Below are 27,479 nucleotides of genomic sequence, written 5' to 3'. Positions count from 1 at the left end.
CTGGTCCTTGTGGCCCGAGTCTCTCTCTTCCACATGAGGTGAGTGGGAAATGTTCCCCGCGTTTCTCTAGCTCTCTAATTTAATATTAATAAATCCTTACAAATATCATACTTTGGAGGCATTAAATATTAATTTTAAAATCTATAATACTTAGTATTGATTCTAAGACAGAACAGGAGTTTTAATTTTTTTTTTAAAAGAAGGCATTGGGCAAGACACAGTAAATCCAGTTATAGAAGGGCCAGTTTTGCATTGGGCTATATCTCAATCAAACCAATCAGTTAACAGGTTCTGACCGAGGGCCTGTGTGCCAAGCACTGTGGCACTGCACAAAGCACACTGAGAAATATCACAAAATCAAAGAATTTGGGACAGGAAAGGACCATAAAGATTTAAAAATTAGATTGCCATATTTAGTGGTTCGATAACTTTTCAACATATTAGTAATGAACTACAAAACTTTTCAATAAACTTTTTACCTGGCCACAGCTGGAGAAGGTAATGAAGAACCTCTATGTGTTTTTTGAAATCCAGAGCACTGGCAAGTTCTTTGGAATCAGTAAAGACTCTGTGGTTATGAGGCAAAGTCTCTTGCCTTTGACTCAGCAATACAGGTCCAAAACACACTGCTAAATTCTGACAAGTCATCTTGTTAACTTCATGATAAGAAGCCACTAATTTCAGATGATCCAACAGCATCTTCAAGGTTGCCTAAAATGAAAAGTTAAACTTCATGTAACATATATGTTTACCTGTAAATCTAAAGTAACACTTTTTTACAATGCAATTATATAGAAATAGTATATAAGAAACAGAAATAAAGTAGATTTCCATTGAATGGAGAAAGACTAAACAAAATGTGGTATATGACTGTAAAAGAATATTCAATAATGATGAACATAAAAAACTTAAAACAATTAAGAGAAGACATATATGAACACAGACAGAATTTAAATAACCAGAGAAAGGAAAACAATAAACAACGAGAATGGTAAAAGCAAACAAAAAACAAATCTCTCTCTTCTTTGCAGAGATAAGAGATAATAAGCACAGACTAGCAGACGGTAAATGTTGGTTAGTTTTGGTGAGCTACTTGGTCCCTCTCTTCTTCCTTTTTTCATCTTTGCTACAAGGAAGATTTACTGAAGAGCAGAGAGATGAGGAATGTATTTGGAAACAAAGTAAATGTTAAAACCCATCATTTCCATTATCAATATGCAGAAATATACAATGTATAGTCAACAAAAAACATTAAATAAATGTTTTAACATAAATTTGACTTCATATTACTGAGACATGGTGGAATGGAGCTCACAGCTAGAAGTGATTCTGAAAAGTACATTCTATTCAATAAGATAAAAAAAAAAGAGTGGGGAAATGAGAAGAAATCTGGAGGAAGCATGGTGGAAAACATCTGGCTAACAAAACAAGGAGAAACACAAATATTATTGTCATACATATATACATATATATATACGTATGTATGTGTATGTATATATATATACATACATATATATAGAGAGAGACAGAGACAGAGACAGAGAGAGACAGAGACAGAGAGACAGAGAGACAGAGAAAGACAGAGACAGTCTATATAAAAGAAAAAGACATACCATTAGGAAACCAAAGTCTAACCAACAGTGTCCAACTCAAACACAAATCAGAGCACGCACATACTGACTTCATTTTAAATGTAATATCTACTTTATTGTATTTTTTATTTATTTTGCTAAGTAGCTTCCAATTACATTTAAGCCTGCTTTGGGTTGCATTTGGGAGAGTTGTGGTAGTAGGCAGACACTCTGGCTCTAAATGATCTTGCTTGTGGATAGGATAAAATTGTCTTTAATTGTGTTATGCCTTGGACCAAAGAGCCTCCTGAATGAGATATGAGAACAACATAAGAGATTTTGGTGCAATTCGTAGCAGCAAAGCCAAAGGGATGAAGCCTCAATTTCCGCAACTATAAAATGTAGACAAAGTAGCATATACTTCCTAGGGTTTTTATGAGAATCGAATGAGATAAAATTTATAAAAAGAACTTAGCACAGTGTCTGCCACATAATAAAGCAGTATAGAAATGCTTATTTCCTTCCCCTTCCTGATTAGGAAATGAAATGATACAAAAATAAAAGCTATCAATAAGAATATAAATAGAAAAACCATATAACCAAACAGGAAAAAATAAAATATGAATGACCACATAAATATTTTAGTCATTCCATATAAAAATATTTAATTTGCCAATGATATTAAAGCTGTTCTCTGAATAAATGAATTAAAATAAATAAAAACACTGCTGTAACTAAGGGGAAATACTAAATTCTTAAATTTTACAATGTTCTTGAAAAAATATGTTACTTTCTAAAAATGATTTCTCTGTAATGATTTTAAGGAATCTTAATCTTATGTAAAAACACTTTAAAAATATTGACACTATAAAATTTATCTTTCTGTTAATGCCAGTGTTGACTTTAAAATACTTTAAAAGCCATAGCTGTCAATCAGCAATTAAATATTTTCTGTGTTCTATTTTGCTAAACAGTAGCTCATAATCAACAAAGGTTATGTATTTTCAATATAGCCAAAACCAGATGTAAAGTAAATCAAATCTAAGGGTTAAAGTGGAATATTGAATATGTAGCTAGAATCTTAGATTTCAAAAGTGAAAAGGACCACAGTGACAAATTAGTGACAACATTTCAAAATTGGAAGGGACTTTAGAGGTCTTCTAATCTAACCTATATTCAGAAAATAATATCCTTATAAAAACACATACAAGGTATCATTCTGTTAGCTTTAAAACTTGCAATGACATGATTACTCCTACAAAAATAAATAATATGGAAATAGGTATCAAGTGATAATACCCAGTGGAATTGCTTGTCAATTCTGAGAGGGGGGAGGGGAAGAGAGGAGAGAGAAAATGAATCACATAGTCATGTAAAAATATTTTAAAATTAAAAAAAAATTTTTTTAACTTGAAATGACCTCTGTGTTGTCTGTGGCTTACACAAAACCCACAAAAAATTTCCATTTAATTTCTTATACCAACTTGTGATACATCAAAACTGTGATGAGGAAAGTTGTGATATGGAAGGGATACACACACATGCATGCACACAAATAAATTACTTTAAAGTACATACAACACCTAAGACAGTTTTAAGAGAAAAAGGAACAATAATTTAACACAAGATCTTAAAAACTAAAAAAACAAAAATTTATGACTGCAAAAGAAATATCAAGAAAAGAAATTTTAAAATCAAAGAAGAAATAGATAAAATTGAAAATAAAAGAACTGGGGAGTAAAAGAGACTAATACAATTTATAAATGAGAAATTAAAAATAAAATTGTTTAGATAAAAACATGAAAAAGGTAAATTCCAAGTGAATAGAGGGGGGAGATTACTTGAAACTATGTGTTTGTATATGTGTATTTTTTTTCTCTGAAATTGAGGATTTAAAGGAAATGATAAACATTTAATAAAAAAAAGTACTCGAGTTAACAAAAAAGAAATTGATTTCTGAAAGAGAATTCAAACAAGCCATAAACCACCAAAGAAAAATTCCTGAGCTCAAATGGATTTACAAATTTTATAAATGTTTATAAAACAATACAGAAACTATGAAAACTTTTCTGAAAATAAAGAAAAAAGCCTCTGTAACAAATTCTTTTTACAAAACGAATATAATCCTGATACTAAAATCGAGGAGTAACAGAGCACAATGAAATATAAAAATATTTCATTAATATTCATTATATCAAATTTTAGAAATTATAGCAATATATACCTAACATTACTTATTAAAAATGTTAGTTTTATACCAGGGATACAGGTGATTCAAAATTATAAAGCCAATCAACATAATTAATTAATCTCTTAAGTCCCACTGAAAAAGTACTCTACTTTTTTAAAAAATTTTTTTCATTTTAAACCCTTAACTTCTGTGTATTGGCTCCTAAGCAGAAGAGTGGTAAGGGTAGGCAATGGGGGTCAAGTGACTTGCCCAGGGTCACATAGCTGGGAAGTGTCTGAAGCCAGACTTGAACCTAGGACCTCCTGTCTCTAGGCCTGACTCTCAATCCACTGAGCCACCCAGCTGCCCCTAACACTCTACTTCTTAAGAAAACATTGGATTCAAGTTCTGCCTCCAGCACTTACTAGCTGTTTAACCACTGGCAGGTATGTCACTTAAATTGTCTGAATTTCAATTTCATTGTCTGTATAATGGAGCTAATAGCTGTAATATCTACCCCATATGGATGTTGAAGGAATCTAAAGAGTTAGTAAAATACTTTATAAGCTTTATTGTGCCATATGGATAAGTTATTTATGTTAAAATGACTCATGATTACATTAATAGATGCAGAAAACTCTAAGGAGTAATTTATGTTAAAACAACTAAAAAGTATAGGCAAAAAAAGAGGTCCTTTAAAATTATCAGATATTTATCTGAAGTCAAGAGTTGACATTACTAGAAATGGAGGAAAAATGGAAGCTTTCCCAAACTGCTTTGTAAAGAAAGCAAGGAATTGTGATCACAATTCCTTGCTTTCTTTCTATATATATATATATTGCCTATAGCAATAAAAAGAGAAGAAAATTAAGAGAATAAGCATCAGTAAAAAAGAAGAGGAAATCATTCCTATTTCAAGGTCATCAGACTTGAATGTCTGAAAACCCCCCAAATTTCTTGGTAAATGATTTTTTAAGGGCATGAAGAGGCCTACAATCCACAGAATTCGACTTGTTTTACAAAACAGTTTCCATCAAAACTCTTTGGTACTGAAAACTAGAAAGAAGAAAACAAAATCAGCAAAACAAAGTAAATAAGTAAGAGACAGAAGCAAACACAGTAGCCTAGTGTTTGATAAGCACAAAATACAAATTACTAGATACATACTAGGAATTCCTATTCAACAAGAATGACTAAGAAAATATGAAAGCAATTTGGTGGGGGAAACTGACAAGCATTTTGCATCATTACACCAAAATAAACTACAAATAGATAAGAAATCAAAGTTAAATTATAAATAAACCAGAGAATGGAAGACAGGATCATTCAGAAATAAAGTTGGGCTAGAATGTATATTTCCAGACAAGGGATAGAGATGACAAAAATAATTTCCATAACATACAAAAATTTAAGTTTTTAACTAAATAAAATGAGTGAAGGTGGGAAAAAGAGAAAAGCTATAGAAGGGAAGAAATTCTTTTTACATCAAATGTCTTCCTAATGAGCTAAGAAAATGGGAAACCTGCATTCTAGAACTGAATCTCATGAACAAAAGAGTGGTAGAAATAATAAGAAGCTAGCAGTCTGGAGGGAGTAAATAAAGTTGGCAAAACTAGATTTGAAGAGAAGCTAGATAAAGTCTCACTGACTAGATTTGTACAGGGTCCCTTACCACTTTTCTGCCTTGGAACCAATACTTAGTATTGATTTTAAGATAGAAGTTAAGGTTAAAAAAAAGAAAAGAAAAGAAAAAGTATACAGGGCAAATTAGTCCAGGAACAATAAAAAATTCTCAAGAATGAAATTTTGAAAAAACAATTTTGTTGACAAGCATAAAGGAAAGTTGGCTAGGAATATGGGGACAAAATACCATAAATTGTCAGATATGGTCACTATCTTAGATGCTTCTCCTTAATTGTGTTTCTTTGTTACAATTCTAGAAAAGATATAATTAGAAATCATTGTGATGATAAAAAGAATCAGATTATGCTCTACATAATTATAGCTAACAAAACAGAACACAAGAGGGAAAACCTTCAAAAATATAAAATACTCAAAAATAATCAAAAAGATTAAATAGATATCATAAATAATTCAATCTCAGAAAAGGAAATAGAACTATCTGAAAAGGAACTACAAAATAAAAACTCCTTATAAATGGATTAATGGGAGAATTCTATCAAATTTTTAAAAGAAAAATTAACTACCAATTTTGTACAAATTGTTCTCAAAAACTGTGAAATAACCCTGCCAAGACAACCTTTTATGAAACAAATATATTCCCAATATGTAAGTCAGGGAGGGATAAAACATAGAAGGAGAATTATGAACCAATGAATATCAATTTTAAAATGTTAAATAAAATTCTATCATCAAAGAAATCATTCATCATAACTAAAATCCAACTGAAGAAAATAATCAATACAGTATAATTCATTATATCGAAACCATAAGAGTTCCATAATTTCTTACTTTAAATCTCAATGGTAACTTGAAGGCTTATAAAGCCTACTGTCAACAATCCTTTATCAGCTTCTAAGGGAAACTCCCTGAATGTGTTAAGGCTCACATGCAGAAGTTGATCAACTTTTAAAAGAGGCCTTGGCACACCTAAAATGGAACTTACTTTGCCTTAAAGTAAAGTTGGATCTGCTGTACCCATGAAAGATAAAGAGTGGACTCTATGGAACTTGTAGTTCTAGAATTGTGCATCAACCCTGTCACCAATCTAATTACCGTTCACGCTGCTTACCTTTTCAATATCAGGCAAACAATCCAGAAGTTCGACAGTGTGCTGAGAGTCGTTTGGGTCATTCTCACACCCATTTCCAGTCATTTTCAAAGGATTTTTGGCCATGGCATCTAACACTGCCTCATAGAGCTGCTTGGTTATCAAAGGAGAAGGGAGTTCTCTTAAGTAATCCTTAAGGACACCTTTGCCAAAAACAAAATAAAATGAAACAAACAACTTACGGTTAAGAGGCTAAAAAAAGTAAGTATAAAAACCAAAGTAACCTCATTTATCATTGTGGCTTTAAAAGTATGATTAAACTTATAAACAGCTATCTAATTGTACAGATAAAACCCATATTAGGCTAGTTTTCCAAAGGCCCCTCTTGATGTTTTAAATTATGCCATTTCTTACATGAAAGCATATTATAAATCAATACACAAATGGCCAAAAAAAAAGTTAATAAATAAACCCCACAATAGTGTTAATCACAGTGTTAACTAGAAAAAAAGCAACTAGATCTGTGATTTCTTGAGTGGAGGGAACTCCCAAAGAAAAAAATTCCCTCTTCTAACTTCAGTCTTGTGAAGTTCCCTGAGGCACTGACAGGCTAACTGGCTTATCCAGCCTTACAGAGTCAAGGTCTATCAGAACCAGGACTTTTAATCTAGATCTTCTTGATTTCAGAGTTGGTTCTCTGTCCATTATCCCACACTGCTTAAAAAAGGCCAGAAATCCAAATCTTTAAAATTGTAAATGGAGTCCCGGGATAAATTACCTTTCATGGGAATTACATCTGAGTTAGAATCTGATATCCTAATTTCAAGATTTGCTTGCTAAATTCTAACACTAACTAGCCCAGATTCCTGAGTTCCCAAATGTGCTGAAAGAATATATACATTTCTCCAAAAGCAAAAATGGAGGATACTGGTAAGGATTTCATTATCATAGAAACAAATACTCCTAACCCAGGGCAAGTAGCTTGCTAAGGAAGAAGAGATGCTGTTAATGCTTTTGGAGGGTGGTGGTGGGAAGAGATGGAGGAACATTTTGTTAGTAACTCAGAATAAACAATTGGATGGAGTCTGTGATGTAACTAAGGGGATTAAAGACTTAAATTTCCAAAAGGTCACAACACTTTACAATCACTGCAATTAAAGCTAATCGATCGACATTGCTTAGAGGTGAACTTTTAATTCTATGGAAACAGAAAAATTAGGGAAAAATTTATTATATTCTTCAGTGATCAAACTATATACAAGTTTGTTCACTGTTACAAGAAGCACTTGTAATTCCAGATGCCAGATTGCTTTCTGGGCAACTAGAAATGTGGAACTTGAACTTTTATAACCCATTTTATTTGCTCTCAGCATCCTATTCACATCAGCATCCTATATATATGACTGATAATGCCTACCTAATCATATGGTCATGGAGCAAAATCCTAGTACCTTCCAAGTTGGTCAGCAAGTCCATAATCCAGAATAGCAAGAGAAGAATCATTAGGCTCTCAACTGGCTCTTTTACTTCAAAACAATTTTCTCTCACTGACCACAAGAATGTTTTAGGAGAAACAAACCCTATATGAAAAAGCTTGGCTAATGAGATACAAGGTCCTTCAATTTTATAATGATTTCATATAACTTCAATGTATATAAAATGTCTTTCTGGTTGTTATATGTAAAAAGTTTTGTTTCTTTGATGTAAAAATAACCCTATTAAAAGTATACTATCATCCTGGTATTATTTTCATTGCTGTGCCTTAGTAACTGAGTACATGTTGTTATCCAAACAAAGCCAAGAAAACAAAAAGAACCTGAGAACACTCATGGGTAGGTGGGTGGATCTCCTACAGAAGATTTATAGGCCATGGACAAGAGTCACACAGAATGGGCAGGCATAGAGAGAGTTGCCATCTCCATCACTGGAGGGGGAGTAGTCATATTGATTTACACAGCTCTATAGCAGAATCAGCTGAGTTACTAAAATAATTCAGAAACAACTCTATTAAACTAAAAAATGTAACGATTTAATTATATAACAAATATAGGAGCATGTTTCAAACTTAAGTGTTCTATTACACAGGTGGGTTGCCTACAGAGAAGTACCAAAGGGCCCCTTCCTTGACATTTGGCAAAGTGTTTCATAATGTGCTTGTAGACAAAACAAGTAAGTGATCAGAAAGTCAATACAATCAGGTGGATTGGGAATTGCCTGGTTTGACTCTTTCCATATGGAAATTAGGTGTTGCAATAGACAAGAAAACATTTTGTGTAAAGAAAAATTTAAACTATTAAAGGATATAGGATATGGCTGCTGTTATAAATTAACATTTGGGGCCTGAAAGAAGTAGGAAAAGAACCTTGGTTTAATAAAAACTACTAAAATGTGTGTAAGAAGAAATACTTTTCAAATGCATTTTGAGCAGGTTTGTACAGAAAATTTACTGGCATAAATATAAAGACTTAAATCAACTTGTGAAAGATGGATGTTACCTCATTTATATGTCTACAGTCTGATGATTTAAAAAGGCAAAGGAAGAATTTTTGTTTATTAAAACTAGAAAAACAAGTAAAAGAAACAGTTTCAAGGAATGAAAATAAGAAGTTTGACAGTGCAAAAGCTCCAGAACATTATAGTCCCTACATTCATTTTTAATACTAACAACCTAATAATAGCCAACAATAACTAACATTTAGATAGCACTTACTATGTGCCAGGTACCATGCTAAGTGCTTTGTAATTATCTCATTTGGTCCTTGCATCAAGTAGTTGCTATTAGTAAGCCCATTTTACAGATGAGGAAACTGAAGGATGCAGAGGTTACATGACTTGCCCAAGGTCACATAGCTAATGACTAAGGCTGTATTTAAATTTAGGTCTTCTTGACTCCAGACTTAGCATTCTATCCATTGCACCTCTAGCTTAAAGAAGATAAAAGCAACAAAACTAGAATTACTATAACTATTTGGAGAATTAGGTTTGAATAAATAAAGTCTGTTGATTTCTTAGGGAAAAATACAATGAGTTTTTAAGTTTAAATAAAAAGTGAGTCACTGATGGTCAGGAGACTCTGATTTTACCTACTGAACTGTTAATAGGAGGTAAAGAGACAAAACCTGACAATAAAGAAAAAAAAAAAAGAAAAAGACTGCATCACAAACCACTTAAGAGATCTATGGAAAGAGATAAGTAACTCCTGTTGCCATCAACTGAGAAGAAGGCTACAGCTGCTAATTTCATTGGCTAAATAACACCTGCAGTTCCTGCTTTTATTCTTTGGCACCAACCAGTCGATGGTGCCTCTTAGACCTTTTGGCCCTTTTCTTCCCCTCTAGTTTGTGGAAGAAGAAGCAGAAAGACGAAAGGCAAGTCCCACATCTGCTTTGCTGTACAAGCCCTCGTGAGGCTGTTGTGCTTTAACCAGAAAGAAAAACTAAGCAGTCTGTGGTGAGCGCTCGTCTAACTAGATAACACCATCCTGCTAGGCATAGAGCTGGCTCTCCTGGTCTGAGGAGCCCCAGAGATAGGCAGACTAAGAGCTTCGTGGTTCTCTGGCTTAAAGCAAACTCTTATTCAAGTGAAGGTGTAACTCTTTCTAAATGTCCTCAAAAGAGTGGCCATGAGGCGAAAGAGCTTGTAAATGCTCCCTCTGAGAACAGAGATGCTTTGTTGATGCACGCTTACATGTGGTCAAGCTGAATGAAGATGAAAAGATAAGCTGTTAGCGCAGAATTGTACTAATGTGCAGTGCATGTTCCTGAATAGACAAAAGGCATCTGCTGTCAGGACAAGGGAGGTATCCCAAGCACACGGGTTTTTGACAAGTTGCTTAAAAGTGTGTTTGCTCCCCCAGAGATTCTGAGTATATCGGTGGGACGGTATGACCCAAGTGTCATAGAAACGGACGGTTGTGTAAATGGAATTAGCTCACCCTCATTCATTCTTTAGACTTTAGCCACCAGGAATGAGAAGAATTAAGTTGGGGGGGGGAGGTCTGTGACCCACATGTGATAATAAGTGACAAATCAAAAACAAGGAACGGCCCCCTGGGCAGTCCAAAACAGTGCTGAGGCTGCCATTTGTCTGCGTGAAACTGGAGGTGGACACAGGAAGTGACGAAAGCTGCTATCTTTTAAATAGGGTGGTAACTGCCTGTGCGGGGCTTTTGGTTCTTTGAACTTGATGCTGAAGGATCTCTGGTGGGACCTCAGACAGCTTCCCTTTGAATTGTCACGCGGGTATGTTAGGCTGACTCTCATGCTTTTCCCTTGGCGTTTCTGGAGGCTCTAGCCTCAAGGAGGCCCTTCTTCTTAAAGGAGGCCTCATTGCCAGAAGCTTTTTAATTACCTCTGTGCCCCTCTGTTGTGGCCTCTGAATCCCAACCTGGTTCGGGCCTCTGGTCTGGGCCAGAGTTTCTCTCTCATTTTCCCTACCTTCAACCTTCCTAATTGTAAGTAAAGCACCATAAAAGTCATCCAAAAAAGCAGAAATAATAAATGCAACCTTATCATATCATAATGCAATAAAAATAATTAGTAAGAATACATGGAAACAAAAAACTAATTGGAAATTAAATAATATGATTCTCCAAAATAATTTAGTGAAAGAATAAATCATAGAAACAATGAATAATTTCATTGAAGACAATGACAATGATGAGACTTCTTACTCAAACCTATGGGATGCAGCCAAAGCAGTTCTAAGGGGAAAGTTTGTATCACTGAGTGTACATATTAACAAATTAGGGAGGGCAGAGATTAATGAATTGGGCATGAAAGTTAAAAAACTAGAAAATGAATAATTTAAACATCCTCAGATGAAAACTAAATTAGAAATACTAAAAAATCAAAGGGGAAATTAATGAAATCAAAAGTAAAAGAACTATTGAATTAATAAATAAGACTAGAAGCTGGTATTTTGAAAAAAAACAGATTAAATAGACAAAGTACTGGTAAATCTAATTAAAAAAAGGGAAGAAGAAAACCAAATTAACAATATCAAAGATGAAAAGGGAGATATCACCTCTAATGAAGAGGAAATTGAGGCAATCATTAAAAACTATTTTGTCTAATTATACGGCAATAAATATAGCAATCTAGATGATATGGTTGAATATTTATAGAAATGTAAATTCCCTAGATTAATAGCAGAAGAAATCGAATACTTAAATAATCCCGTATCAGAAAAAGAAATTGAAAAAGCCATCAAAGAACTCCCTAAGAAAAAATCGTCAGGGCCTGATGGATTCACAAGTGAATTCTATCAAACATTCAAAGAACAACTAATCCCAATACTATACAAATTATTTGATATAATAAGCAAAGAAGGAGTCCTACCAAATTCCTTTTATGACACAAATATGGTACTGATTCCGAAGTCAGGTAAATCAAAACAAGAGAAAGAGAACTACAGACCAATTTCCCTAATGAACATAGATGCAAAAATCTTAAATAGAATACTAGCAAAAAGACTGCGACAAGTTATCAAGAGGGTTATTCATTATGATCAGGTGGGATTTATACCAGGAATGCAAGGATGGTTCAACATTAGGAAAACCATTCACACAACTGACCATATCAACAAGTTAACAAACAAAAATCACATGATTATCTCAATAGATGCTGAAAAAGCCTTTGACAAAATACAACACCCATTCCTATTGAAAACACTAGAAAGTATAGGAATAGAAGGACCTTTCCTAAAAATAATAAACAGTATATATCTAAAGCCATCAACAAACATATGCCATGGGGATAAATTAGAAGCCTTCCCAATAAGATCAGGTGTGAAACAAGGATGCCCATTATCACCTCTATTAACATTGTACTAAAAACACTAGCAGTAGCAATTAGAGAAGAAAAAGAAATCGAAGGTATTAAAATAGGCAATGAGGAGACTAAGCTATCACTCTTTGCAGATGATATGATGGTCTACTTAAAAAATATTAAATTTTTTTAAAGTATCATTGTAAAATTTTTTAAAATAAAGATAAAATCCTACACTAGGTTTTAAAAAATTAAACTTTAGATATAGGTAGGAGAGATATCACCACAAATTCCATATATTTTAGTGGACTTTAAGCACACTTAAGCAAAATGACATGATATGAAGTCAAAAAAGCTATTATGTTCTTAGAGACATAGTATCAACAATGAAGGAAATATTCTGCCCTGTCCAGAATACATGTGGAGTTCTATATCTAATTCTGAGAACATTTTGGAGGGGGAAAATAAAAAGTTAGACTATAACAAAAAAGGGGTAAACAAGATGAATAACTTAAAACCATGTCATTTAAGCATCAGTAGAAAGAACTGGTCATGTTTAGCCTAATGAATAGAAGACTTGGGAAATGATAGCATAATAGTGATACATTAAAGGAGCAAATAAGACAGGACTTTAGCCAATTGAAATACCCGAAGGGTTATCTTAAGAAGACAAATTATAAATTTTCTGCTTGGCTACAGAAGCCAAAACTAGGGTTCAAAGGGTAGAAATTCTACAAAAGCAGATCTGGACAGAATATATAAGAAAAGTTTTATACCAGTTAGAGATATTTCCAAAAATCTAAAGATCCTCTACTAGGAGTATTGTATTCTCCATCAGTGGATATAATCAATAACTATCTTAATAGCCCATGACTATTTTAAATTGTTGTAAGACAGATTCATGGTACCTTTATGTAATAGGGAAGATGACTTCGCAAGATCTTTTTAAGTAATTATAGTCTACAAGAAAGAGCTAGAATTGTACTAATTGTAATAGAGTTAAAAACTCTGATGATTTGTCAGAATTTTATAAAAAGTAAAATAAATAGCAAAAAAATGAGGAAGTGACACAAAGTAACAACGATGTGAAAATCTTTAAGCTAAAGATACTTTTGTAAATGATATTTCATCCAAGAAGGCTCTTACAAGATTACTTATACAGTAAGAGCCAATCTCAGGGTATGACTGGATCAGGAGCAATAGCTGGGAGTGGAGGAACCATATCAGAAAGATGGCAAACCAGTTAACCTAAATATAGTAGGCTGTGTGATGCCAGAAATAAGGACAGAACCTGACTATCAATAAAGTAATCCTAAGAACCTAACCATCTAAAAAAATTAATGAATAAATAAAAGAACACAATGTACTAAGGGAATTACTCTCTTTTTCAGAACATCTAGGAAGGGCATATAGGCAGCTCAGTTGATAGCCAAGGCTGGAAATGGGAGGGCCTGGGTTCAAATTTGGCCACAGACCCTTCCTAGCTATATGACCCTGGGCAATTCATTTAACCCCCAAACCCCAACTATCTAGCCCTTGCTGCTCTTCTGCCTTGGAATCAATACTTAGTATTGATTCTAAGACAGAAGGTAAGGGTTTAAAAAGACAAAAAAAATATCTAGGAAAATTAGGGGGTTAATAACAATAGAAAATATATTTAGATCAAAATCTTACCCCATAATCCACAATAAAATAAAGTTTGCATGCAACCTATATATAAAGGGTGATAACATAAAAAAAAAGTAAAGTTAGAAGAAAGCAAGGATCCAATATAAAAGAAAAACACTGGAAACAAATTTCTGAGAGAAATGGAATTTATTCTGAATGGGCTTCTCATATAAGCTGTGGTCTACAGATGCCCCAGTAGCCTGAGATGTCAAGCCTTTGAACTGAAACTGTATTTATAGATGAGCTAGATTACACAAATTCAGTTTAGAAGGGGTCTGCCAAGTGGAATTTTTCTTGTGAAAGTTGTATCTTCCCTTGAAGGAAGGGTACCTTCTTGGCAAGAACATCTACCAAATGAGTTTTTCCTTGGCAAATAAGTCAGCAGATCTATCCATATTTTTTTTCTATAGGGACGATTGGGTAGCCCTCCATTCCATAAATGATGATAAAGAGGATAGCCAAGGTTATTATGTTGCTTTGATGCCAAATGACAAAACAGCCTCAGAAATTCCTGGATTTATTCCAAGATCCTGAAGGCATGTACAAACACCCCTTGGCAAATATATCTACAGGGAATTCTATTATTCTGTTTTAGCACACTACAATTATTGATTATTGATTTTCACGCATAGTTACTCAACTAGTAATTAGAATTACTCGTTATTAAATCTATTATGATTCTAACTTATTAAAATACTGGGTATCTAATGGGATTACATACTGAAGAATATGGTGGAATACAGAGGCACAAAACAATATAAAGTTTCCTAATTAAGTTATTCTTTACGTAACTAAGGGAAGAATACTAAACGATCATAGAAAAACAAATCTGAGAATTGCAAGGGATCTCAACAGCCACCCAATTTGTCTAAATGAGTATTTAAAAATAATTCCCACCATAGTATATCAGGTAAGTGGTCATTCAGTCTTGGCTTGAAGATTTCCAAGGTAGGGAAGTCTTCTAAGAGAGCCCCTTTCCACTTTTGGACAGTTCTAATTTTAAAGTAGTTTTTCCTTAAATAGAGCCTCAAATTACTTCTTTGACTCATCCATGTATTGCTCCTAGTTTGCTCAATGAACCCAAATGGAACAAGTCTATTTCCTTCTCCACAAAATAGATTTTTAAATACTTGAAGAGAGCTATCATATTTACTCCAAATCTTCCTTCCTTAAGCTAAACATCCCCCAGTTCCTTCAACCAATATGACATACTCAAGGTCTTTACCACCTTGACTGACCTCTCTGGACTCTCTCCAGCTGATCAATGGCCTTCTTGGCAGTGCCCAGAACAGAACACAATACTTCTGATAAGTCTGGTACTGAAAGGAACAGTGGCCTTATCACCTCCTTATTCCTGGAAGCTATGCTACCCTCAATGCACTTCAAGATCTCATTAGCTTTTTGGGCTGCCACACCATACTGCTCATTCATATTGAGCTTATTCATCAAAATTCTCAGATTCTTCTTAGAGCAAGCGTTGTCTACTTATCATTTTGTACTTGTTAAATTGATTTTTTTTGTGTGCATGCCTAAGTGCAAAACATTTATCCTTATTGAAGTTCATCTTGTGCAATTCAACCCAATGCTCTAGCCTATGAAGATCCTTCTGGTCATGAATCTGTCATTCATTATGTCATCTGAAAATATGATGAGTCTACCACCTAGATTTTTGTCCAAATCATAGATGAAAACATTAAATAGCACAAGGTCAAGCATAGGTCCCTGGAGTATTCCATTGGAATTGCAGGTATCATACAATATTCCTGTAATGTTGATGCTGAAATACTAAAAGTCCAGCCATTCACCTAATTCTGTATTTTTGTCCAATTGATAAAACTACCTGGTTTTATTACTCTACCTTCTATTTCTTTGTCTTCCCTATAAGAGGAATATAAAGATATTTTATCAAACCCTTTGCCAAAGTCTAGGTAAACTTCATTTACAGTGTTACTCTAAGGTAAGCTCTAGTTATCCTGTTTAAAAAAGAAATTAAGTTAGTTATGATCCATTCCTGATGGAGCTAATCTGACTTTTTATACTCACTACTTTCCTTTCCATATGTTTATCAACCATCTCCTTAGCTCTAGAATTTTAGAATTTTCCCAGGAACCAAAGTAAAACTCATTTGTTTCTAGTTTGCAGATTATATTTTCTTTCATCTTTTTGAAAATCAGGATGTCTATCCTTTTCCAATCTTGCAATACCTCTCCTGTTTTCAATGACCTTTCCAATATCATGATAGCTCTCAGCAATTATATCTGCCAGTTTTTTCATGACTTGAGGATATGGATCAGAAAACTTAAGTTCATCAAGGATACTTTGATGCTTTTTCTATATTCCTTATTTGGCGAAGACAAGATGGCAGAGGGAGAGACAGCATTAGTCTTACCCACACCTTTTCAACAACCTAGAAAATGTGCCAGGATGAATTCTGAATGGGAAAGTATTAACAAAGTCACAGGGAGTAATTCTCCAGCCCAAGGCAGGTTGTATTGGGAGCAAGAAGGAGTGTCATATAGTAGCTCTGTCACCAGTTACTTAGGTCCAGGTCACAGATTCAAGACCAAGAAGAATGGTGGTGAATGTGAGGGTAAAGGCCTAGTTGAGAACTAAAATTTAGCTCTGTTGCTGTGAGCCCAAGAGCAAAGAAGCAACTTAGTTCTAACCTTTAGGTCAGTATATATGGCCACAGTAGAATAACCAAGACTGGAGAGCAAAGATAATCTGGAAGTTCAGTTGCTCTGAATCTGTAACCACTCAATAGGCTAACAGTAACAAAGTCTAGACGCAATCTTCAGAAACTCAACTATACAAATGCCAATCAACACAACGTACAGAACTCAGACTAGGCATTGAATAGATCTCTCCTTGGAACATACCACTTTGGCAACACTGATAACTTGTAGGACTCTGGACAAAGCTATGAAAACAGTAGAAGGAAATTAAAAAAAGAAGCTCCATCCAATTTCATACACATGCACACGCAAGAAATAAACAAAGCCCAACACTAACATAAAGTCCAAAATCAAGAAGCAGGATGGAAGAATGTGCAATCAAAAAAAAGAACCCAACTAAAGAGGACTAGTATCGTGACAGGGAAGCTCAAGATTCAAACACAGATTCCCCAATCGACAAATGGTCAAGGGACACGAATAGGCGGTTTTCACATGATGAAATAAAAACTATCAATAAGCACATGAAAAAGTGTTCTAAATCCCTTCTGATTAGAGAAATGCAAATTAAAACAACTCTGAGGTACCACTTCACACCTAGCATACTGGTCAATATGGCAGCAGTGACAAATGTTGGAGGGGATGTGGCAAAACTGGGACACTAATACACTGCTGGTGGAGTTATGAACTGGCCCAACCATTCTGGGGCAATTTGGAACTATGTGCAAAGGGCTTTAAAAGACTTCCTGTCCTTTGACCCAGTCATACCACTGCTGGGTTTGTACCCCAAAGAGAAAAGGACTTGTACAAATAAACTGTGCTCTTTGTGGTGGCTAAAAATTGGAAAATGAAGGGATGTGCTTCGATTGGGGAATGGCTGAACAAATTGTGGTATCTGATGGTGATAGAATACTATTGTGCTAAAAGGAATAATGAATTGGAGGAATTCCATGTGAACTGGAAAGAACTCCATGAACTGATGAAAAGTGAAAGGAACAGAACCAGGAGAACATTGTACACAGAGACTGATTTACTGTGGTACAATTGAGTGTAATAGACTTTTCTACTAGCAGCAATGCAATGTCCCAGGACAATCAAGAGGAACTTAGGAGAAAGAACAGTACCCACATCCAAAGAAAGAACTATGGGAGCAGAAACATAGAAGAAAAACATAGGTTTGATCACGTAATTCAATAGGGATATGTTTAGGGTTTTTTATGCTAAAAGATCACTCTACTACAAATACGAATAACATGGAAATGGGTTTTGAACAAAGATATATGTATAACCTAGTGTAACTGCTTGTCAGCTCCAGGAATCGTGAATCATGTAACCATGGAAAAATATTCTAAAGAAAAAAAAAGTTTCAAGTACAGAAGACAATGACTTAAAAGTGAGCAGTTTCAAGGAAATTAATGTAGGTTGTATACAAACTCAATAAGAATTTCTAAAAGTTTTTTAAATTTATTAAAGAAGAAATCTAAAATATTATTTTAAAAATAAATGAAAGCCATGGAAGAATGCTATGAGGAGAATGAATAGCTTGTTAAAGAATTATAAAGCGTCAATAAAAAAATAACTCCTTGACAATTAGAATTGGCTAAACTGAAGCTTGTGACTCCATGAGGCATTAAGAAATAAAATAAAGTCAAATGACTGAAAAAAATGGAAGGTGCAAAATATCTCAAAGAAAACATGACTGACCCAGAAAATACACCAAGGAGAAATTGTTTAAGAATCATGGAACTACCTAAAACTTAAGAATGAAAAAAAAAGGACCAAGACAACATATTTCAATAAATTATAATTATAGAAAACTCCAGACATCTTAGAATCAGATGGCAAAATAGAAATTGAAAAAATCTACTAACAATGTCTTGAAAGAATCTCAAAAGGAAAATTCCTAGGAATATTATACTATATTGCAATTAGCCAGGAAGAAGTAACTCAAATATCACAAAGATGTGGACATAGTCACACAAGATTTCAAAGTCAGCACTATAAAGGAAAGGAGGGCTGAGAATATATGTCAGAAGGCAAAGGAACCATAAGGAAGAATAACCAAAAATTAGTATAATTCTATGGTGGAAAAAATGGACATTTAATGAAACAAAAGGTTTCATTATGGGGAGAGTTAAAACAGAAAAAGAAAACTATAGATTAATTTCCCTAGTGAATACTGATGTAAAATTTTTAAATAAAATACTAGCAATGAAATTAGAGCAATATATTAAAAAGATTATCTACACTATGGCTAAACTAGATTTATACCAGGAATGCAGGGTTGGTTCATTATTAGGAAAACTATGAGCATAACTGACAATATTTACAATAAAAATGAAATAATTACTTCAGAAAGTACATAAAAAGGCTCCTTTCAAAATATTACACCCAATCTTGTTTAAAAAAAAAAAAGAAACACCATAAGGCACAGAAATAAATAGAGCTTTCCTAAAAATCCTAAGTATCTATTTAAAAAGAAGATCAAGGATTATCTATAATGAGTATAAGTTTCTAATAAGATCAAGAGTGAAGCAAGGATGTGTGTTATTGGAAATTTTGGGGTCCTTGAACTACATTTCCCATGAGCCAACTAGCTTCCTGTCGTTATGTGATGACTTAGATAGTTACATGATGATGTAGACAGGAGGAAAAAAATTTGAGTGGCTGGACTTGCTCTTGGCTTTCTTTTGCTTCCAATCCAACAGAAGGGTGGTGGCAGGTAACAACGAGTCTTTTAAACTGACTTAGCTAGCATGGCATGTGGCTTCATTTTCTAAAGGCTACTAATAAATCTATAAAAACCATATTTCTAAAGCTATCTTTTTATATTCATTTTATTTCTTACATTTATAGTAACCACATGAAGTTTGGAGAAGGAATTCTCAATTTTTCAGATAGCCTAGCAAGCCAAGTTTCTCCTGCCATGGCTTTTCATCCTCCCCCCACAGGCAGAATTCTGAGAGAAGTTCAAACTCCCTCTGGAGCTGCTGGCCTGCTTCTGCCATTTTTTGTGTTTTTGCTGTTTTCTTCTCTTTTCCCATTTTCCTCGGCCACCCTGCTACTACTTTCCTTTGAATGGATTTTCCAGGAAAGGGGAAAATTACTTTTCTTGCAAAAGTCATGTTGCTGCTGATAGCTCCAGCTGCTTATTTCTGCCTTCTGTTACTGATCTTCCCAATCCTCCCATCGCCAGCTGCCTGTCCAACCCTCCCTGGCCCCAGATCTCCTGTTCCCAATCCAAAACAGTACCTGGAGTTGCTGCTTGGAGCCAATCTCCAGAGACTTGGAAAGTATAACCTCACTTCTTTTTCATTGGGAACAGTCCTTACTAGCTGCTCTGCCTGCCTTGGAAGTCTGAGTGTATTTCCTCTTAGACATTAATTAGGCTTTTACCTGAGGAGGGCTTCTAACTCTTAAACCCCTCCCTCCACGTGGGTTTTCAAGCCTGCCTTTTTTCCCAGTCCTCACACCAGTTCAACTTCCATGCTCGGCCTGTGGAGGGCGGGGACTGAGAGAGCATGTGGGCCCTAGCTTTCACTCTTCCAAACAGAAAATAAAATTGTAAGCATGGCCTGTCCTAACTTTTAAAGAGCGGAGATGGATTTTTAAGCCTTCTCAGATTCTACTGTTGTTTTTTTTAAAGTCTCAGTATCTTATTGTACTTTGCTAATTATCTGTTTTATGATTTAATTTTGTTGTTTTAAGTTCATATGTTAATCTGATCAATGTCTTTCTGTTACACTGATCATTTTGAGCTACTGTGTTTTTGACTATTAGATAAATTCTGTTCATGATTTTATTGGCCCGCCCTAATAGTGAATAAGCCTATTCTGATAGGTAAAAAGGTTTTTGATTGCACTGCTTGTCATTTGCTTATATTATTGTATTTGTTGATTTCTTTAAGGTTTAAAATTTTTTAAGTTTATCTGTATTAATATCTATTCTGTTATATGAGTGTGAGGGGGTGAAAGTGAAGGGAGGAAGGTAAGATGGAATGGGAGAAAGGAGAGAGGAAGATAGAAGAAGGGAAAGGAAGGTAGCTGTCTCATTCTGCAAATGATATGATGATGTATGTAGAAAGTCAACTAAAAGAAACTGAAACAATTAACAACTTTAACAAAGTTGCAGGGAAAAAAATAAACTCATACAAATCATCAGTGTTTTTGAATATTACCAACAAAACCCAACAGAAAAAGATTAAAAACAAGAAATTCCATTTAAAAAATCATGAACAGAATAAAATACTAGGGAGTCTACCTGCAAGATACACACAGAAACTATAAAAACACAATTACAAAATACTTCTCCCAAATAAAACCAGATCTAAATAACTGGGACAAATATGCACTGTTCACAGGTAGACTGAATCAATATAATAATAATTATAAAACAACGCTACCTAAATTAAATTAACTTACCTATTTAATGTCATATCAATCAATTTATCAAAAAATTACTGAACTAAAAAAAAAAACAAGTCATCTAAAGGAACAAAAGGCCAAGAAAATTAAGAGAATCAATTCAAAAATGGAGGAAAGCTAACAGTATCAGATCTCATACTGCTGTTAATTGTCAAAATCATGTAGTATTGTGTAGGAAATAGAAGGTTGATTAGTAGGAGAGATCAGGTACACAATATATAGAAGAAAATGTGCATAGTAATTTAGAACTTGATAAACCCTGAAGATTCCAGCTGGTGCAAAAATTTATTATTTGACAAAAACTATTAGGAAAACTAGAAAGTAATCCAGTAGAAAGGAGGCAAAAAACCAACATCTCACATTATATGCCAAAATAAGCTCAGATTGGCTCTAAGATTTAGATATAAAGGGTGATGCCATAAGCTAATTAGTGGAGCATGGAAAAAATTACCAATCAGATCCACAGATGGGGGAAAAATTCATAGTCAAATAAGAAATAAAGAGGTTCATTGGAGGTAAAACAGATAATTTTGCTTACATAAAATTTAAAAACTTTTGTACAAACAAAACCAATGCAGCTTAACTTAGAAGAACATCAGGAAAATGAGGTGGGGTGGGAATCTTTATAGTAAGTTTCTGAGAAAGATATCATTTCTAAAACATACAGGGAACTGGATGAAATCTACATGAATAAAAGCCAAGTCCCTAATGATAAATGGTCAAAAGATATGACAATAGAGTTTTTAGAGACAGAAATCAAAGCTATGAATAATCAATGAAAAATGCTCTAATCATTAATAAAGAGAAAAATGCAAAGTAAAAATAACTCTAAGATACCACATCACTTTCATTAGATGAGATGCCAAAAAAATAAAATGATAAATGCTGGAAATGTGGTAAATGGGTACTCTAATGCACTACTGGTGGAGCCATGAACTAGAACAACTATATTGGAAAGTAATTTAGAACTATGCACAAAAAAACCTATTTAACTGTGCATACTCTTTGATCCAGCAATATCATAACTAGAAAAAAAAAGAGGGAAAGGTACATATACACAAAAATATTTAAAACAGCTCTTTTGGTGGTAGCAAAGAATTGGAAGCTGAGGAGATGTTCATCAATTGAAGAATGGTGGTATAAATTATGCTATATGAATACAATGGAATTACCAGTGTGCTATAAGAAATAGTTTCAGAAAAACCTAGAAGACTTGTATGAACTCTTAAAAAGTAAACTGTGTAGAACCAGGGAACTAGGAAAGCAATTTATACAATAACAATAATATTATAAAGATATCAATTGAAAGACCAAGTAACTCTGATTGACACAATGAACAACCATTAATTCCAAGAACTCATGATGAAATATGCTATCCATTTAGATATAAATGATGGACTCAAAGGGCAAATGAAGCATATTTTCTTCTATTTTTCTTTTTCTTGCCACTTGATAGGATGAGAGAACATGGCTGATAAGGAAATTTGTTTTGCATATTTGTAATATGCAATTTAATGATTTTCAATAATGTTTTTTAATTGTTCATTTATGCAATGCTAGAATGTTTACACATATTTGTAATGGATTCTGTTTTTCTTGCCATCTCAATGAATTGGAGACAAGAATTTGGAACTAAAAATAAATTGAATTAATTTTTTTAAACCCTCTTATTTATCTTGGATATCTATCAACTTTCTGTTTACTGTTTTTGTTCTGTCATTTCCAATGTAAAAGTTATTTTCTGTTGCAGAGAAAAAAGTAATGCAAAGGTTCTGTCTCTTCTTTCATCCTCTTTCTAACAAAAAAGCTAAAAAGAAAAATATTTCTTTCTATTGATGAGTCTCAGCTCCTTCTAAGCTATTGCTTTCCTCATTGCTTTACACAACTTTGTTCCCCTCTTATGTGTGTACCTTCTGGCACCTGGTCCTCCTTCCATCTTTCTTACATTTCTTTTTAAAATCTAAGCACATTAGTGTGTTGCCTTTGCATCCACATTGTCTGTTCTGACAAATCCCATTTTCCCTTCCTAAACAGAACTGTTTTCCTTTGTTTCTTCAAAATTTCATTCTAGAGCATTTCTCAGCTCTCCTACACTAATCTCCCCTGAAGCATTTCACTCAATCAGATTCTATTTTTCTTTCTTCTGAACTCTCTGAAATATGCTTATCAAACATCAAGGGCACATGTCAGATTATATCCAGACTTCCTTTTTTTTTATCACAAGCTCTTAGAAAAGATCATCCTTCCAGAGTCTGTGTCATTTCCACTGAAGGAACCAGCTTATTCCTGTCAATGAGATTCATTCCTATGCCTTTTGAAAAATGTAATCATTACAAAATTAAGTCAAGATTTTAGACTTTAGTTTCTCAAAGGCCTTCTAGATGTTTCTTCCATAGAAACATTTGCAATGTGGAAATGACCAAAAACAGTCTTAAAATAATTAAATACCAATGTTAATGCCAAAATTGTCAGGTGGTAAGACAATTTAATTATTAAAATATTAACTTTTAAAGGGCTAGATTTTTTTTTGGAGGGGAGGGCAAAAAGAGGGTTCCAAGAAGAAACCATAAAAGATAAAACTGATAATACTGGCAACAAAAAAATTAAAGAGATTTTGATAAAGTCAATGACAGTAGAATTAGAAGATAAATGGTAGGATGGGAAAAACATGTGCATCAAATATTACCAATAAAAACCTAGTATCCAAAATATATAGAAAACTGGAAAACATATAACACCGAGAGCCTTTCCTCAATAGATAACTGGTTAAACTGTATGAACATTTTTCAAAAAATTGCAAAGTATAAATGAGAACACAAAAATGTTTTCAAAATCCCTAAATAGTAAGAGAAGTGCAAATTAAAAACAGCTCTTTGATTTCATTGTAAACCGTGCACACTGGATAGGATGACAAAAAAATGAGAATAATCCATATAGGATGGCAAGAACATTAATATACTGTTAATAGAGCTGTGAAATGGTCATGAATTTGGGTATCAACTTGGAATGATGCAATAAAAATAACTAAACTGACAAGTGATCCTCTTACTAGAAATATAGACTAAGAAAGTCAAAGAAAGAGACAAAGATAAAACATTCTGAGACAGCTGGAAAGCGCAGTGTCTGACTTGGAGTAAGGAAGACCTCTCTCCTTCATTCAAATCCTACCTCAAACACTTCCTAGCTGTGTCTCCCTGAGCAAGTCACTCAACCTCAGGAAGCAACAGTTTCCTCATCTGTAAAATGGGGATAAAGAACAGTACCTTCTCCCTAGAGCTGTGGAGAAGATAAAATCAGTTATTATACATCAAGTGCTATGAGAATAGAATCTAAAAATGTTATATTTAGTTATTGTTACATACTGAAATATTCATAGCAGCATTCTTTGCAAAAAAGTATAACTAAAACAAGTACCCACAGATTAGAGAATGGTTGGAAAAGCTGTGGTATATTCCTGTAACTGAATAGATTGTGCCAAAGAAATGAATAATACAAAGGATCTGATGATCCACACGGACTGAAGCCAAGCGAAATACACAGAGAAAAATAAACACGGAGACTCCAACTTGGAAATGCAGAGCCCTAGAAAGATGGAAGAAGCCGAGCGGCTGAGAAAGCAGCGAGGGCTCCCCAGAAGAGACGGTGAAGGGTTCCTCCCTTCTCATGGCACAGACATGGAAGGCTAAGACAAGGAGCACAGCAGACACTGCTGGATGGATGTTGCTGCTTAACAGCTTTTCTGTGTCAAAAGGGGGGAGCTTTAGCTGAAATGGCTGAGGGGGGAAGGCTAGCACTGGGCCTGGGAGTCTGGAGGCCACCTCTGCCCGGGGCTCCCGGGTGCTAACGCACAGGGCTGTCTCCATCAAGATGTGAAGAAGGAGAGGCAGTTAGGTAGCCCAGGACATAGCCAGGCCTAAAGACAGAAGGTCCTGGGTTCAAACCTGGCTGCAGACACTTCCTCCTGTCCAATTTTTGTTATTGCCATGAATCTTACATGAGTCCGTTTTATTCTATTTATACTGCCCAATTATCACCCTACACGTTTTATAAAAACTACAAAAGCCTAATCTGCTTTCCAACGCCAGGTCAAAGCCACGTGACAATGTCAGATACTGTCCTTAAAGCTGTAAATATTATCCCAGGAGAGTTTCTTGTGGCAGCGGCCACGGAGTTCGTGTCGGGAGGCATCCCTCGGTCCGCGTGGCTTTTCCTCTGAGGACGTCTGCGCCGGCTCCCTTCCACGTGACGAGGCTTCAGGCTCTTCGGGCATCTGCGGCTGAGCTGTCGGAAACAGACCGCGTTGCTCCCAGACAGACGCCAGGCCTGCGCGCTCTCCCTCCTGGCCTGGCCGTCTTGGCAGTGGATGTGGCCAGACCTGGAAAGCTGGCTTCTGGGGAGGAGGGCCTCCTCCTGCTGCTCTGCCTCCCGGGTCTCCTGCACCCACGCAGCAGCCTTCCGGCTGTAGTGGTGGCTTCTCTTGCGGAGGCTGGACTCCCCATCCTGGAGGAGGCTTCTCTCTCCGCCGTCCTTCCAGCGTGCCGGGGCAGACCAGGACGGAGCACCGGGAAGAGAAGGCTGGTGTGGGGAGCCGTCGTGTCGGGTCCCGGGCCCTGGGAAGCACTGGATGAACCTACCCTCCTGGGGCTCCCCCGCACCCCTGTGACTTTGGTGTTCACTCTGCATGGCTGCAGGCTCAGGGGGGGCTTTGCCCTCTCGTACCCGCAGTCGCTGGGGGTGGCCACAAACCAAGCCAGAGGCTGGGCCGCTCCTGCTTCAGGCCAGGGGATTTCCGTACCCCAGTATCCCTCCGGGGGCCCCGCTCCTCCCTGGGCTGGGCATCCAAAGCTGAGGGCTGGCCTTTTTTCTCTTTTCAGTCCTTGCACACCTGCCACCACATCCAAGCCTTCCTTCCCTTTACCGAATCTACAGCTCTTGGGCCTCGGAACGGATGCCTGGTATAGAGTCTAAGACAGAGAAAAGGTTTAAAGACAAGTGAAGGAGCGGATGAGGGGCTGGCAGTGGCTTAGCCGGCTCAGTGCGGGCCACCTGGGGCTCTCCTCACCGATGTCTGAGGCGAACATCTGACTGACAGTCTTCACAGCAGGCAAACAGAACTTTGCACACGCGTCTCCCAGGGTTCAAGTATCCAAGGAGAACATATAATTTCAACTCAATTAAAAATTAAATAAGCTAAGTCACATGGGTGAAGATCTCATTTTAATCAGGAGACCACTAAGCTTCTCATGTCAGCCCGTCTGACTGATAAATAGCAACATTCAGTATAAATGACAACAAGTTCTCATCAGGAAGTGGAAATACCATTCTCTCTATCTGCCAACTCAAGACACTAGTAATCCCCCAGGGCGGGAGAAAAAATACCAGCCATTCTGTTCTTTGACAAAGCAAGACTTGTTAGTTCTTACAAAACTCAATATGATTAACTGTAAGCCCTACCCTATAATGCAATTATGAAATTAAATTTGGACATAAAAGGTTTTTAATATGGTATTTCTTCAAAACTTCAAAAGATCGGCAACTGCACTGAATGGGTACACCCTCTCCCTCGACACAGATCCCACCCAGTCTCCCTCTAGTTCAATAATAATAAAGAATGCGACACTTTAAAATGGAAGGAATAGTTTCTGTAGTACAAAGGAAAGAGCACCGGGCTTTGGGTCATGAGACCTAGATTCGAATCCTTGCCCCCAAGTTTTCAGCGATGTGGGTACCTTGGGAAAAGCGCAATGTCAAGGGTTCTCCGTTTGCTCCCCCAGAACAGGGCTCCGAGCCAGCGTGTAGCACCACAAAGCGTCTCGCTTCTCAATGGCCCTCAGTCTCTTGCCCTGGACACGGCGGTTCTTGACATTCCCAATTCCACGGCATCTCCCATTTGAAGCATCCCTTCCCCCCCACGGCCCTACCCTGATTCAGCTCTCATCTCCTCTTGTGTAGTGACTCCAACTCTCCCCGCTCTGACTTTTCTTACATGCACTTCTGTCCGGGTCGTTTCCTCACTCTCAAAGCAGAGGCTTCTCTTGCCTCAAATACAATCCCTTCTGATTAGTGTTTAAAACTTCACAGACTGGTCCCAATGTGTCTTCTGAACCTCAACAGACATTATTCTCTTTCCCACACTCAGTAAACTAGCCAAAATAATCTTTTTTCTTTTTTTCACACAAACTCTCCAGTAGCAGCAAGGTGGCATAGTGGTGAGAGCACTGGACCTGGAGTAAGGAAGATGCGAGTTCAAATGCAGTCTTTACCTCAAATTCTGTATGACCCTGGGTAAATCACTTCATCTGTTTGTTTCCTCATTGGCTCTTGGCCACCTATGTCTAGAATGTCAGCTCCCCACCTCCACCTCAGAAAATCCCTCCTTTTCTTAGAGATGAAACTCAAGAACCACTTTCTAAATTAAGATGCATTTCCTAATTCCTCCAATCACTAGTAAAATAATTTTTAAAAAAACAAAGAA

At 35.7% G+C, this 27,479-nt stretch overlaps 1 protein-coding gene across 1 annotated transcript in view; it reads right to left on the bottom strand.

The window, feature by feature from the left end:
- SYDE2 (synapse defective Rho GTPase homolog 2) overlaps nucleotides 1-27,479 on the bottom strand; it is a gene marked incomplete at its 5' end in the record, with an annotated part of 98,359 nt that overhangs the window by 5,469 nt on the left and 65,411 nt on the right. Inside the window, 2 exons of the mRNA XM_044674851.1 lie at nucleotides 480-711; nucleotides 6,494-6,675. Coding sequence (XP_044530786.1) covers nucleotides 480-711; nucleotides 6,494-6,675 — 414 coding nt within the window. The remainder of the gene's footprint in view (nucleotides 1-479; nucleotides 712-6,493; nucleotides 6,676-27,479) is intronic.

This window comes from Gracilinanus agilis, chromosome 4, assembly GCF_016433145.1.
Source record: "Gracilinanus agilis isolate LMUSP501 chromosome 4, AgileGrace, whole genome shotgun sequence".
Classification (NCBI taxonomy): domain Eukaryota; kingdom Metazoa; phylum Chordata; class Mammalia; order Didelphimorphia; family Didelphidae; genus Gracilinanus; species Gracilinanus agilis.
The sequence above is the reverse complement of the archived record's forward strand: the minus strand, read 5'-3'. Positions and strand labels throughout refer to the sequence as shown.